The 15008-nt window shown below is 39.0% G+C and overlaps 8 protein-coding genes across 8 annotated transcripts; all 8 read right to left on the bottom strand.

Annotated features, from left to right (window-relative positions):
* LSM04_001382 (uncharacterized protein) lies at window positions 1-308 on the bottom strand (the record flags this gene model as incomplete). The annotated part of the gene is made up of 1 exon (XM_067330830.1): window positions 1-308. A coding segment is annotated over one exon (308 nt), but the record flags the coding sequence as incomplete, so codon positions are not given.
* A 1238-nt stretch (window positions 309-1546) lies between these two features.
* LSM04_007276 (SET domain) lies at window positions 1547-2407 on the bottom strand (the record flags this gene model as incomplete). Its single annotated transcript, XM_067330829.1, has 1 exon — window positions 1547-2407. The coding sequence occupies one exon, from the start codon at window positions 2405-2407 to the stop codon at window positions 1547-1549; it is 861 nt and encodes a 286-aa protein (XP_067194122.1).
* A 196-nt stretch (window positions 2408-2603) lies between these two features.
* On the bottom strand, window positions 2604-3356 carry LSM04_001742 (uncharacterized protein; the record flags this gene model as incomplete). Its single annotated transcript, XM_067330827.1, has 2 exons — window positions 2604-2735; window positions 3033-3356. 2 exons carry the CDS (start codon window positions 3354-3356, stop codon window positions 2604-2606), a joined length of 456 nt encoding a protein of 151 aa, XP_067194067.1.
* Window positions 3357-3576: 220 nt separating this feature from the next.
* On the bottom strand, window positions 3577-4428 carry LSM04_008932 (uncharacterized protein; the record flags this gene model as incomplete). Its single annotated transcript, XM_067330826.1, has 1 exon — window positions 3577-4428. One exon carries the CDS (start codon window positions 4426-4428, stop codon window positions 3577-3579), a length of 852 nt encoding a protein of 283 aa, XP_067194133.1.
* Window positions 4429-4759: 331 nt separating this feature from the next.
* LSM04_008763 (zinc finger protein) lies at window positions 4760-7183 on the bottom strand (the record flags this gene model as incomplete). The annotated part of the gene is made up of 1 exon (XM_067330825.1): window positions 4760-7183. One exon carries the CDS (start codon window positions 7181-7183, stop codon window positions 4760-4762), a length of 2424 nt encoding a protein of 807 aa, XP_067194131.1.
* Window positions 7184-7557: 374 nt separating this feature from the next.
* LSM04_005776 (ERCC1/RAD10/SWI10 family) lies at window positions 7558-8364 on the bottom strand (the record flags this gene model as incomplete). The annotated part of the gene is made up of 1 exon (XM_067330824.1): window positions 7558-8364. The coding sequence occupies one exon, from the start codon at window positions 8362-8364 to the stop codon at window positions 7558-7560; it is 807 nt and encodes a 268-aa protein (XP_067194111.1).
* Window positions 8365-8654: 290 nt separating this feature from the next.
* On the bottom strand, window positions 8655-9614 carry LSM04_004941 (Heat shock protein DnaJ; the record flags this gene model as incomplete). Its single annotated transcript, XM_067330823.1, has 1 exon — window positions 8655-9614. One exon carries the CDS (start codon window positions 9612-9614, stop codon window positions 8655-8657), a length of 960 nt encoding a protein of 319 aa, XP_067194102.1.
* A 255-nt stretch (window positions 9615-9869) lies between these two features.
* On the bottom strand, window positions 9870-12956 carry LSM04_000048 (mRNA (guanine-N(7))-methyltransferase domain; the record flags this gene model as incomplete). Its single annotated transcript, XM_067330822.1, has 1 exon — window positions 9870-12956. The coding sequence occupies one exon, from the start codon at window positions 12954-12956 to the stop codon at window positions 9870-9872; it is 3087 nt and encodes a 1028-aa protein (XP_067194047.1).
* Between the last annotated feature and the right edge of the window lie 2052 nt (window positions 12957-15008).

Raw genomic sequence — 15008 nt, 5'->3', positions numbered from 1 at the left:
GGTGGTGCCAGTTTATCTCCGTCCGACAGAGGCCGCGGTGGTGGTAGCGGAGATTCTGGTCCCACATCAAGTCCCTTCTTTAATGTGGGTTTTTGCGTGTAGTGGTCATAGAATGAACTGCGCTTACCGCTTTTGATGTCAACACATGCCTGAGTTTCACTATCGTATTCAGCCTCATTAATCGGCTGCATTAGGTAGTCGCTATCGAGTGAAGAGCACAAGACATTATATCCAAGAAAATTTGCTGGGGTGTCAGGTGGGTCAATGACAATTGTCACTGCAGGTGAGTTGGAATTTTTGCCACCCATTGTATATCTTGTACTTCCAAAATAGTAGTTCCAATGAAAACGTTTTTCAATAATCCTATAGAAAGAAGAAGAAAAAAAGCGAGATACAGCGAGCTATAATAGAGATGGATAATATATTATATTAGTGCGGAGGCTTTAAGGGTCAAGTAAGTTGTTTGGCAATGTCTCATTACATTTTTTTTCTTTCAAATCTAAACACAATCGCAATAATCAATGGAAAGAAAAAAAAGTTTAACTGAAGAGAACCAAGTCGACTTCATCAGAAAAAAGAAGAGGTTGGAATGAGAGGAACCTAGACCCATATTCCTCTCACCCGAGCAAAAAAGAAAAAAAAACTAGCTACTCCTCTTGAGAACATCTCCAGCAATCAAAAGGATTCCAATAACAAGTATACATGTGATTTAAACTCTGAAAACATCAAAGTAAACTGATGTGCCCCTATTTCCATGGCAATAACTTTGCAAGAGGTTTCTAACGCCTACTGTCCCGAACCGTTCTACAAGCGGCAGAAGGAGAAAAAAAAGGTGCAAATACCATCTTGGAGTTGCAACTGCAGTGTTAAGGAGAATATAGGAAAGGGTAATCTTTCAGATGAATAATATACAACCTCAATGTACCCTACTGTGTTAACCTACCCTTTCCCAGCATTAAATCCATTGCAACTTTCACTCTTGACAGAAGTGTCAGTTTTATCCCATTTTTTTAAAAATGAAAAAAAAAAAAATGACCTGACCACGTAACATGACCGCCTACAGTGGATGGCGCAGATACTTCATGGCGCCTTAAAAAACCAAACGGTTTGGACGATCGATGAAAATAACATGGACATCATCCGAAAAGTGTACCTTTTTTGTCCTTTTTCGTGGGGCTCTCAAGCTTATTCCTTTTTGTACACTCTGAGGTGTACGGCAGAACCAAAACCTCGATGGAAGGCATTCAGAATTTGCACAACGAAATATTGACTTTGTTGCCCGTTTCGCTTTTAATTCCTTTGAGACTCTTCTTGTGTAACTTTTTGGTGTTAAATTTTGGAAAATAGAGTCCCAAAAGTAGAAAATCGGCCGAGTGTCATCAACCATAATGTAACTTTTGTGAATTAAAAATGTTGAACGTTAACACAAAAAATAAAAGAAGAAGCATAAGAACGTAGAAATAATCACAAAAAGAAAGAAAGAAAGAAAGAGAGGGGTATACAAAACCCATATGAGGCTGACGGTATGTATGAAAACCAATGAAATTTAAGGACAGAATTGGAATCGGGAAACCCAAAACAACAAATCTTGAGCAGAATCAGAAATAGCATCAACATACTGATAGTGTAATTCTTCCCCTGCAGCAATATCTTTCGCAGCCCTAACAATAACAAAAAAAGGGCATCGACCAATGTTAACCTTCTCGAAAACATCTTTAGTCAATTTTTTTGATTCACATAAGGCATCCCTCAATGAGCTCACTGTGCCAATGTATACAGCAACATTAGGTTCCTTCTCTGAGTGATTAATAAGATCAAGAAATGGTACTAATGACGGTCCACCAAAAATTTTATGAGAGCGCGGAACATCTACACATCGGCTACTACAAATTTTGTGCGCTTTATCCATTACTTCAACTGGCACCTCAGAGCCAATCTTTACAGCGTCTTTGCATAGAGCAAGTATTATAGAGTTGTTTAGCTTTTCAATGGTTTGGAGTCTAGCATATCCATCATCACCCAATTTGCGCCGTATCTCATCCCTGTCGCCCTTTTCAAGGGAGATCCATTGGAGATAATCACTGAGAGCATTATTTCCATACAGCATGACAAGAGCACAAAATACTGTTGTAATAGCACTTTCTTTGGAGTAATCAACCTGAACACCTTCCGCCATAACACTATAAGAAGAAATTGCACGCATCAACTCTGTGCCCCACGGAGAAGCAACGGCTATATTTGTTGCAATAGTATTAAAAAAAGGAACGCAGCATAGCAGTTCACCTTCATCAATTCCATCGCTACCTGAGGAGCAAAAAATACCGTGGATTGGCTTCATAGTTACCACTTCTCTTCGCAACTCAGGGTGCAGTACAATATCAAGACGTCGAAGAAGATGACGCCACATACTTGTCAATAACTTTAGAAGAGAAAAAAAATGTCTTAATTAAATAATAGTCACAATAATTGTGCAAAATATGTTTGTGCGTTCAGCTGTAAAGACAGAGACATTTGTACACACTACAAAAAAAGTCAAACAAATGGTGAATATTTAAAAAAAGAAAAATAAAAAAAAACCCAAAGCAATATACGAAACGAAACCTCTACTGTGTAGAGTTTTGGAAGGCAGCTCGGGTTTTTTCAGCACGCTCACGCTGAAGAATCTCAATTGCATCAAATTTCGATAGTAATGAAGACTGTGTTTGAAGAGAAACTCCACGAAGTTCCAGATCCCCCTTTCAGTCATCAACTTCACAACTTGCTACACGGTATCGCTGCGCCATTCCCACGCTCTTTTTCACGGTGGAGTCGTTCAAGTTCTCTTGGGTTATTAAGGTGCAGTTGGGATAGTTCCTGTATCTGGTCTCGAAAAGAGGCAGAAAGTTTATCACGCCCCTTTTCAAATGAAGTACGAATCTCTTCTGTAATCTTCTGGTAATATGCCTTCAGTTCATTCTCTTTGGCTAATAATGCTACCTTCGCTTCTTGCTCCTCTTGGAGACGTAACAAACGCATTTTTTGCTCTCGTTCACCAAGTTCTCTCTCTCTCTCCGCTCAATATCTGCTAATAGATGTTGCTCTCTTTCCTTATGCCGTTCTTCAAGAAGATCCATCTCCTTTCGATATTGACCATACCATCGCTCCTTCTCCTGTTCAATGCGAACAATCCTCGCTTGGTATTTCTTCTCCTCATTTTCTCGCAAAACATCTAATTCCTTTACGATATTATCATGTCGCTTTTGATAATCAAAAATCATATCTGACCAAGTTTTTGACAGACGTTCCTCACGTACTTTTATCGTATCATTCATAGCTTCTTGAAATTTCTTTAATGAATCGTTAAAATCATGTAACATTAGTTTCTCTCGTTCATTATAAAAGTTGATAATATCTCTTCGATTCTCCTCATATGCTTCACGATGTTCCTGTAATATCCTCTCTCTGTCCCTATCATAAGAGTTTAGGCGCTCACGTAACTCATTTATTACTTGTGTTGTGTGTTCCAGTAGCACTTCCAATTCCCTTAGTCGTATTTCAAGAATAGTTCGACCTTTCTCGGCAATTAAAGCGCGATCTTCAACAATGAGCACAACGTTCTTCTGCGTCCTTAAGGCGGATATTAAGATCATGGTTTATTTTCTGATACTCCATAAGTTCCAGTGCTTTTTTCTTTAGAAGACTCTTCAAACTTTCATTATTTGACAAGGCGTCTTTGTAATCAGAGGTCAAAACATCTATTTGTTTACGCTGCTGGTTAATAATAGACTCAGAAGTATCACGATAAGATGCAGCTTCTTGTCCATGTGTCAGTTGTAGCTTTACCATCTGATCATAAAAACATTTCATCCGTGTTACAGACTCTTCAGTGTTCTTTTTAAGACCTAAAAAAGCATCCCAAGGATTCTGATCACCCTTGGAAGAGGATGATTCCATTACTCCTCCTGTTTCAGTATGCGGTAAAACCTTTATTTCAGGTGGATTCCCTTGAAGCGGAATCTTTTGCTCAGGTGGAGGCGGCAAATCCGGTAGTGCGACTGTAACTTCCGCCGTTAATGTGATTAGTGACTTGATGTTGGAAACCTGTAACGCTTGATACTGCTGTGCAGAATCGAACATATGTTCATGTTCTTTAGTATCAGTTTGGGATTTTGTAAGTTTTATTTTTGCAGGTGACAATTCATCTGGAGGAACAAGGGATGGCAGTGGCCTGACCACTTTATTCGCCTCTAGTGATTGAGGAACGGTAATTCCACTTGTTGGAATATGTACAACCGCCCCGCCAATATTCACGACATTGGACGCAATGGAAGCACACTCCTCTTCCCATGGAATTGGCGTTGGTTGCCACATGCCCAATGGCTCCTGTGAAGCAGCCTTGACAGGAGGTCTATCATGGACGTCATCATCACTGTCAAATAAATGATTCATTGCTTGCCTCCATTCACCCTCTCCTAGTAATATATATATATATACATATATATATATATATATATATATATATATATGCGGAAAAAAAAAACAAATGAAAAAGAAACAAGCCTCTAGAAGAAAAAAAATCAATAATTATGTATTTATTAGATAATTTTAACATGGGAGGAACGTTTCACACTACAACAGCATCAAGAAACGTATCGACCTTCTCTGCCATCGGTTTCCCACCACAACCACCATCAAGCATATAGACAGAGACACAGGAGAAGAAAAAAAAGACTCTCAAACGTCATAATGTAATTTTTTATACGTTTTAATAATTATTCATTCACTTAGATGAAACTGTTTTGACCCATGACTTCAATGATGGAGGTCTCGTTTCTTTAAATCCTCTATCATTGGAAATAGTTGGAATAAAGAAATCAAATGGGGGGTTGATAGCACGAAGATGACAATATGCTTGCTGACGCTTGCCCTCATTAATAAAAAATGTACTTAACTGCTTTAAATCATTTGAGAGTATTTCTTCCGCTTCACAGACAAAATCACCCGCATAGTCTTGTAATGATCTAGACACTGATACAATGTTCGCATTTTGGCCTTTCATGACGATAACACGTTTACAAAACATATCATCACTTTCAGTTATCTCCTTTATAAATGTGACTGGGTTATATCTATCCGGTTCATTAATTGCCTCACTTAGTAAAGGAACAGGAATACGAGTCATTGGTGTTTTTGTAAGAATACATGATCGATTGGGTTCAGAATCCACAGCTTCTGATCGAACGTGATAGTAGTGACAAAGTGAATGGACAATTGCACGTTTTTCCGCAGGCATAGGCTTCATACACTTCATAGAGGAATCACTCTTTATGAAATTGTATAGCTGCTCTTCTATTGCTCGAATCCATTTGGAGTTTTGTATTGCAAATGACCATAAGGAGATAGAGTATCTTATTGAGGAAGGAACTGGTGTCTTTATTCGACTAGCTAATATTTGAAGACGTTGCTCAAAAAGACAATCTGCATTACACTTCAAATCAAAATTTTCCTCGGGGTGTTCGTTTATAAATTTCAAAAATTTTTTGCATGGAACATGTTCAGCTTTCCTCCCACATTCACAACGACGTTCCACAACTTCCTGACATTGCGAGCATTCCTGCGAAAAGTGACATTTTGCTTTACAAGCATGACCACACTCATCATGAATCCTTCCGCATATTTGAACACATACATGAGACTCATCAATACAAAGACCAGGATGACACATTCGTATGCATTCATGACCACAAGCTAATAACTTGCCACATTTCTTCTTGCAAGAAGCAAACTCAGCACTACAAGGAACATTACCCACCATAGTGTGTCCCCCAGCGCACATCATCTTAACAGGAAACATACATGGAGGACAATCACCATAGTGACAAGAATGTTTAGAGGGAGGATGATTACAAGGTGGCACAATGGTACAAGGACGATTACATCGTGGTTGGGGAGTTCCACACGGTTGCGGTGGCATCAACACCTCTGCTCCACATCGACATTTAAGGATCTCTGGTACCAAATGGGCACAGGAAGGACACAAGCCACGATGGCACGGCTCAAGACACTCATGACCACATGCTAATTTCCTATTACAGATACGATTACACTTATGTTTAACATCATTTGGTTTCTTGCGAGCAGAACAACACATTTCACGACATTCATGCTTCCCACAAGATAACTTCGTTTTGCAAACTTTTTCACAACGAAACCCATCTTGCTCCTTACACGGAAGAGAAACTTGCGTTAATCCACACAAACATCTAGTAAGTGAACGATGTTTGCAAGGTTCACAAACTCCATCGTGGCACAATTTTTCACAGGCATGACGTCCACAATCCAAAAGACGACCACATACATTGGTGCAAGTAGGAATTGGATCATCACATCGCAGACGTTCTATCGTTAAAGGCATTGTACCACAAGGACATGTAGAGACAACCAATTGATCTCTACTGCACGGTGGACAAGTACCAGAATGACATTCTAAATCACAGAAATGAATACCACAACGTAGTTTTTTCCCACAAACCTTTCCGCAAGAAAAGGATGAATTAGGACAAAGAAGTTCACTAGTTTCTGAAGAACAGTGGCATGCTACTCGCACCTTCTCAGAACAAGGATAACAAGGACCTAAATGACAAGTTCGTTCGCACTTATGTTTACCACAATTAAGCTCTTTGGAACAAATACCCTGGCATGTTTTTTGGGGATCTGGATTACCACAACGCCAAGTGTAAGTTGTTGCACCACAATTGCATGAACGAGGACCAGCAATGGCAGAACAATCAGGACAAGGTCCAGGATGACACTGCGATGAACACGGATGTTGACAGAAAGGTCTTACTTTACCACAAGTCTGACCACAGCTATGTGGCGTAATGTGTGGATCATACGGCGGATCACGCATTTTATCACAAAAACAAAGATATTTTGATACAGAAGAGTGTGTTTTCTGACAATGTGGACAACGAAAAGATAATCCATCACCACTCTCCCCTTGTTTAGCCCATTTTTTTATGCAATATAAGTGAAAAATACGAAAACAATCATCACATGACCACACGGCCACGTCATGACGAATTATATTCAGGCAACTAGCACATTCATAGCGCAATAAAACCAGTTGCTCAATAATATCTTTCGTTCGTTCTGGTAACAGAGCCAAATCGTCTCGTACAAGAGCCCCGATATCCTTGGACATAATGACTAGGCAAGAACCAAGTTAAAGAGAGGCACCAAAAAGGAAAAAAAAGTTATAAAGAAGAAAAATACGAATTTTTTCCTTTACTCTTCTATGTTTTACTCCCCTTTGGCACTATACTCGTCCTACAAAGAAAAAAAAAAACAAAAAAAGACCCAGTAAACTATTTATCGGTCTACGCTTGGTTGTGTATAATACTCCCCTCTGTTGTGCTCCACCAACCCAAATAAAAATGAAAAAATAAAACAAAGAGGGATAGGAAGAGAGAGAAAGAAAGAGAAATCGTTGCCACAACAACAACAAAATACACGAAAGTCAACAAATATGAAAGAAAAAAAACATCATATTGCTCAATTAATGTACACACAAGAAATTTATTCGTCTGTCACTTCGTCCATCTCACGATCTCTTAATTGGTGAAGGACGTGGAACATTTTTTCCTGTGCAGGGAGCCTCACTGGCTCTCTATCAACCTTATCAACACCGCTTGATGTGGTTTGGATTGGCAAAACATCGGAGACCAATCGTCGAGAAGTTTGAAAGGACGCATTAAGTACCGCGAAGAGTCTTTCAGCTTTCTTTTGCCCAAACCCTGGAAGAGCTGCCAAATCTTCAGAGGTAGCTGTGAACAATTTTGCTGGTGAGCCAAAGCGGTGTGCAGCACGAACAACATCGTTGCGTGACATTAACTGTGGTGTTTGAGTGAAGGCATCAATGAGTACTGGAATTGGTGTGCTCTCTTTTTTTCGAGACACGCGATAGTTTACGAACCCCAAGGAAGAATCTGCCAAACCCTCCAAATAGCTTGCACATTCTTCTTCCGTCCAGCAAAGCATAACCAAACAGTTTAACTCCACAGTACAATGAATATTAAGCCATAATAAAACATCTGGTCGCGGATCGAGCGACCCAGATAGAAACAAAAGAGCAATCCTACATCCAGAGGCACTACATCGTAACTTTTCCAAAGAGAGACGTTGAGATATCATGTCTCTATATGTCGTATCACAGAGCCGGTTGAGGTCATCAACGTATAAAACACGGGTTCCACCACAAAGAAAATCGCAAGAATCATCTCCTAATTCTTCCAGGAGGTATCGGTGCCGCTGCATGAGTCGAGGGATATTTCCGCCCATGTACCTCTTAGATACCCCCACTGTACCACGTGGAGCTGGTGGCATCCTACGCTTTTATAGGGTGAACAGTGTCACATCAGTGCAGAGAGGTAGTATAGGTGGGATAGAAAAATAAAAAAAAATGAAGAGAAGCCAACAACACATGATGTTTACGAAAGCGATAAAAACGCGAAGCCACACAGGAGAGAAAATTAGTATTATATATATATATATATATATATATATATATATATATATATATATATATATATAAGGGACAGATAGATAGAGAAAGAAAGAGAGTTCAGTCAATAATAATTACAAAAATAAATAATAGAAGGAAATTTGATTACTGTTTATTGAGCAGCACACCCCACGCTTGGACCAGCTTCCCTCATATCATCCTTCAGTTCATGACGGAGATTATCCAGTTCCTCTCTAGAGACGTAGCACTCCTCTGCATCATCGTGTTTATGGAGGTCAACACTCTTCGGAGGGGGTAACCCCAACTCCAAGAGATGAACCTGGCTCTCCTCCAGCCTCGCTGGGAACTTAACATTGAAGGTAATCACAAGATCACCACAATTTCCAGGTCGCTGTAATAATGGCATCCCCTCACCAACCACAATCTTCACTTCACCAGGCTTTGTAATTTCCCCACGCTCACGACGCACTATCAACTCTCTACCATCTAAGTGCTTTAAAACGAACTGAAAACCACACAAGGATTCTGCCAGGGTTATAGTGTGAGTCAAGTGAAGATCATCACCGTCACGGACGAACTGTTCATCTTTTACTTGTTCCAAGACAATCACAATATCACCACGTACCCCCGTCTCTGGGTGCCAATCACCCTCGCCTTTAAAGACAAATTCCTCGTGATGGTGCATACCACGCTCAACTTCAATACTTAAAGGTGACTCCGTCTGAATTGTTCGTTGTCCTTGACATACGCTGCATGCATCTCTTGGATCAATCTTTCGGCCCTCACCACCACAGACATCACATGTAACAGTCATCTGTTGCATCATCATTCCCATTTGACGCACAATGACTCGAGCCCCGCTCCCACGACACGCCTGACATGTGCCACTGCGCTTCCCTTTAAAACCTCTTCCGTCACAAGCGATGCACGGGTCTTTTCTTGAACGTGCAACTTCAATTATTTTTCCATTATAAAGATCACTGAGAGTAACAGGCAAAGCAAGAGAAACTGTCTTAGGCCTTCGACTACGAGATTCAAACCCAAAATCACCAGCGCTGTCAGAAAACAGGGCGTTCATCATGTCGTTCATGTTATTAGAAAAACCAAACATTGCAGCGGTACGATTTATTTTAATCCCCGTAGAAAAAAAAAAGAAACAGAACTATTTCAAGGATAAATAAATAAGTAAAGAAAAGAAGAAAGAAAGAAAAAAAAGTAAATTACAATCAATTAAAGCAAAAGGAAAATCAGACCTACCATTAAAGAACAGTAATACATGTATATTTATATAATTACGTATATAATTATGTATATAAGAATAGTTACAACAACAAAAATAATATACGCGTGCAGCATTCCTTTTTAATCAGCTTTTAACAAATAAAAATGTTCGGAACAACCCCGCTACCTCCTTTTCTTCTGGTGACAATTGAATCAAAATGTGACCATCTGAATCGCGCTTCCCATTTCCACCTGCAGAGTCACGCAACTCCTGACCCAGCGGAGAGTTGTAGTGTAGTTCACCGTACTCTAGAAAACCAGATGATTCCACCAACTGAAGGCCAAAAGACTTGCAAAGGGTTACAAAGTGATCCCATGGAACTATATACTCAGGAAGCTCACTTACACTCCTTTCAATGGATACAAAATACTCTACACCAAATGAGGTGCCTTGAGTTGCATCTGAAGAGAACTTTACTTGGTACACATCGTTACCAAATTCAGAACCATATTCACGCACTCGACGAAGCAACTCCGTATCATTCACTGTCGTTCCAACAAAAACACCCCCTGAGCGCAATGCTATGGATACGGCACGGAGAAATGTACACACACGCTCTTCCGTGCTACAACCGTAGTGGATAGAAAATTGACAGGAAATAATGTCCAGACGTCGTTCCTGTAAATGTTTTTGAAAGAACTCATTAAGCTGGACATCAAGTGCACCATTCTTATCGAAAACATCACACACACAAAAATAAGCAGGAACACCAATTTTATCATCTTGTGGTGTGACTTTCAAACTCAAACCTTTTGAAACACAATAACGTGCCGCCGCCTCGGCAACAGCTTCTAAACAAGAATCTGTCATAAAAAGTACTCTGGGTTTGTGTGCTCTCCACTTAAAAAGATCACCACCACGTCCACAGCAAAGGTCAGCCACTGCAAGACGGTCAGAGAAAGTCTGATTATCACTGTTTAGTTTAACATAAGATACCGAAGTAGTAATTAGGAGACTTTTAATCCAGTTATTAAATTGTCTTAAGACACTACGGCCTTTTCCAGTAGACAACTCCTTCACCTTGCTGGCATAGTGAAGATTTGTCCTTTCTACAATCGAATCAATTTTCGATTCTCCACTATTCTGTACATTTTCTTCCTTTGAATGTGAATTGGAAGCCCTTTCATCTTTATTACCAAAAAAAAGAAGCCACTGAAGGTGTTGAATTACACCAACACATGTAGATTTTCGGTTATCCCCATTAGGTTGTAGAGAAACAATTCTCCAACGTCCTACAGAACCATCAAAAACAGCACTGACTGTAAAATCTGACCACGCGTAGCTCCCCCCTGCATTCGCCAATGCAATATACAAATTCTCTATAAGTTTGGATGTCTTATTTTCTACAGGACAAGCAAAACCCAAACCCATACATTCGCTTACCTTACAATGAACACATGGAATATGTTGTTTTTCACCCAAAAGACGCACAGCCCAGTAAAGATGAATTTCATGTTCACCCTGTGTTTGCAATTGTGTAGCTCGAAGTGTTAACTGACAGAACTTCTTCTCAGGCATAGACCGTAATAAACCAACTTGTAGCATATTTTTATTCTCCTTCTCTTTCTCTTCCCCAGAACCTTCATGCACAGTCCTCTGGAGATGTTGAACGCATTCAGTGTGCAAAGTGTCTCCCATACCAATAATATCTACAAGTACGCCGAGGTTAATGTCTTCCACAAGACTCTCTAGTACAGAAATAATGGTGACTACAGAGTTAGGTTCACATTTATCACTGCGAATACGTTCAATGGACCAAGAATTCTGGTCACGATCAAACACGCACTCAGCAATGACAGAATATGTTGTAGGAATTGACAATGAAAGCGGATTTAAAAACGCCATGGCGGATGAAAGACGTACCCTACCTACACTGTCAGGTCGATGACCAAAACGCCGCTTTCGAAAAAACATATCAACCACATATTCATTCTTACGACCTTCTATACCAGTAAGACTCCAATCTACTGAGAGCATGGAAGGCCACTTCCACTTTAACTGATCTTTGCTCGCACCCTGAACAATGTCAAACTTCTCTGGTGTAAAAATAAAACCATCACTCTTCGTTACCCCACAAGGTCTCTTGTAATAATACACCACACCACTCGTACCATCATTGATTTCATGGCGCTGCAGATTGGAGATACATTCACCAAAGCGTTCAAGTGGAAGCATTTCTTTTGCAAAAATATGCAATAATGGCTTTGTAAAGGACGATTTTTTTGAGACATGTAAAGGATCTATAATAAGATCCTTTAAAACAGAATACCGTTTTGACATGGACCAACGAGTTAAACGAAAATCATTCTGGATACCTTCCTTTAAATCTGTATAGCGGTAAATGTCGAAACAACCCAAAAGAAGTCGAACATTTTCATGTGTTTCAGTTTTAACTGTAACCATCAACTCTGCATCAATAACAAAAGAATGAAGAGAAGGAACTTTATATTCTTCAAGAAGAAGATACGCCTTGCCCATGGAACGATCAAAACAGTACGCCATATGTCGTGTACTTATCCTTCTTTCAGCAGTCAAACAATTTTTTTCTGAAACTTCATCAGTTTGATGTTCTCTATGAGGATATAGCGTAAACAGTTCAACTTCACTTGATGAACTCTCTTTCTGAACTTCCATGCGAAACACAGCATGCGACAGTTGCACCTCTTGGGAAGCACTCGGGTGTGTGTTATTATCGCATAAAAACTGACGGGACTCTTCTAATGTCACAACATCGTCCAAGGGAAGTGAGTCCATTAAAATGCCGCTACTGTCGCGTAAAGTCCAAGACGGAAACTTTGGGCAAATATGAGATACCAGAATCACCCGTGTTCCATCGCTTTTTTCTGATACAAAGTACTGATTAGACTGCAACAACATTGCATGTGTCTTTCGCATAGGTGAACAAAGAGGCCCCATAAATTCCCCCTCACGACTAGAAACAACAGCATCTCCGGCGTATGCAAAGAGAAGTTTTGGGATGCCCGGCGACGCAGTGGACTCGTTAAGTTGAGTTCGTGTCAGTAGCTTTCTGTAATTTATATGAAAGGGAGTAGAGAACGTTGATGTGTGCAGAGACTGAACAAACTCCTCGTCAACGGGAAGCAGCAATTGTCTTCCAAGCAGACTCTTGGCACAGTCGCACAGTTGTGAGAGTGAAGTCAGGGAGATCATGGCTACTTTAGTACACAACATGTAGAATAAAAGAAAGAAAAAGGAGAAAAAAAAAGTACAACAGCGTAACTTCACGAGAGCAAACTAAAGGAGTTAAAAACCGTTTTAACAGTTACGCAACTGACAGTTTACCCATTTCTCTACAGCTGCTTGTTAACAGCCATCTAAAGAAGAAGAAAAAGAAATTATAAGGAAAAGGGGAAGAAGTAAAAAAAAAAGTAAAAGAAAACATATTTAACCAATTTCATTCCAACTTTTATTCACAGTTTCCCTTAAACCCGTTTAAAGATCTTTGTACTACACTCATCTTTTTTTTCCCCCTTTTACATTACTAAGAGAGGCAGTGAAGTGACCCTTGAACACTCAAGAAGAAAAAAGTTCAGGGTCATCAATAAAAAGGTAACAACAAAAAATCGTAAAGTCAAACGAAATAAGGAGAAATAAAGGCAATAAACAGAAAAACAATCTAATCAAAACGCATTATTGTTGCCATTTCGTACGTGTATGTATGTGCGCGTGTAATCCTTCAATGTTTCCCTCTGCAAGTGCATGTTTGTATGAAATGCGTCTGAACAAGAATCAACCCCATTTGCTTCGCTACATCAGTAAGAGCAGTTTGATAAGTTCCAGAAGGGGGTTCTGCATAAATGTAATTAACCACAGTAGAAAAAAAAGTGAATGAATGAATGAATTCCCAAAAGTACAGCCACTACACCGAATACACAAGAAAAAACATACACACAAAGGACAAAAAAAGAAAAAAAGGGGAGAAGGTTCATACACAGAAAAAGGTAATTGGCTCATTTTTTTTTTTTTTTGACATGATATACAACACTTTATCCTTTTCTGTTTAACCGTCACCGAAACCCTTTAAAATGCATTTAAAAAGGGAAAGCTTCTTGCATCCACGTCAATTCGTCTTCTAAGATTTCTCACTCAGCTGCGCCTCTAGTAGTACCGTGCACGTATTTCTCTTTCCTTTTTTTTTCTTTTACTTTCATTCCTTTCCAGAATTACGATTATTTTTTATTTGGTAGGAGGTGTTTGTATTCTGGTAGATATGAGGTTGTAGATATACAACGTCACAGCGTCGTATATTCAAGAAAAAGCAAACAGTAGTGCAGCCAAAGTAAAAAAAAAGCAAAAACAATGTAAAAAGAGTTTTTTTTTGTACCGCAACAAGAAGTAAGAGATTATTATTATTTTTTTTTTACAAGAAGAATTGACAGAATGAAACATATACAAACATACATACGAAAATATAAATATACGGAGAAATATAAAGGCATATAAAAAAAAAACGCAGCTCTGTACTCAAAAAAGAGAAAGAGAAAATATTTGCAAGATATTTTTTTCCGCATGTATACCTACTTGAAGGTGTGTACGTCCTGTAGAGTAGAAAATTTGTATGTTGCATATTTCTATTTTCTATCACAAATAAACTAAAGTGAAAAGGGAGAAAAACAACTCTGTATCATATATTTAAATCGGGTTGTGATTCATTTTGGTGATTCTCCTCACTCTTTCCCACTTTTACCCCAAAATGTCCCCACTTTCTATTGCTCCTGCAGAAGGGATCGCCAAATCGCGATTTTCAAAGGTTAGCGCATAGCAAAACGAAAAAACGCACAACCAGAGATATTTTTTCCCCCTTTTTACATATTAAAAGCAACCATAGCGGAAAATAAATCAAGAGAACGTCAAAATTAATAATAATAATAATAATAATAATAATAATAAGAATAATAATAATAATAAAAGCAAGCATATAACAACCACTTCTTCCTTTCTTCACCCTCCACAAAATCACAAAGAAATATATGTATACATATATAAAAAGGGAGAGCGATAAAAATACTCCCTGCAAATACAGAGTAAAACAAATAAAGCTCTCTCTCTCTCTCTCTCTCTCTCTCTATATATATATATATATATATATATATATATATATATATATATATATATATATATTAGACGAAATTCCTCTTCCCCCCTTTCTTATTTCGAGCGTGCCGAGGGGATAAGAGATAAATACCCTCTCCCAATGAAGAG

Source organism: Trypanosoma melophagium (genome assembly GCF_022059095.1).
Source record: "Trypanosoma melophagium isolate St. Kilda chromosome Unknown ctg13segment2, whole genome shotgun sequence".
NCBI lineage: Eukaryota > Euglenozoa > Kinetoplastea > Trypanosomatida > Trypanosomatidae > Trypanosoma > Trypanosoma melophagium.
This window is presented reverse-complemented; position numbering and strand designations above follow the sequence as displayed.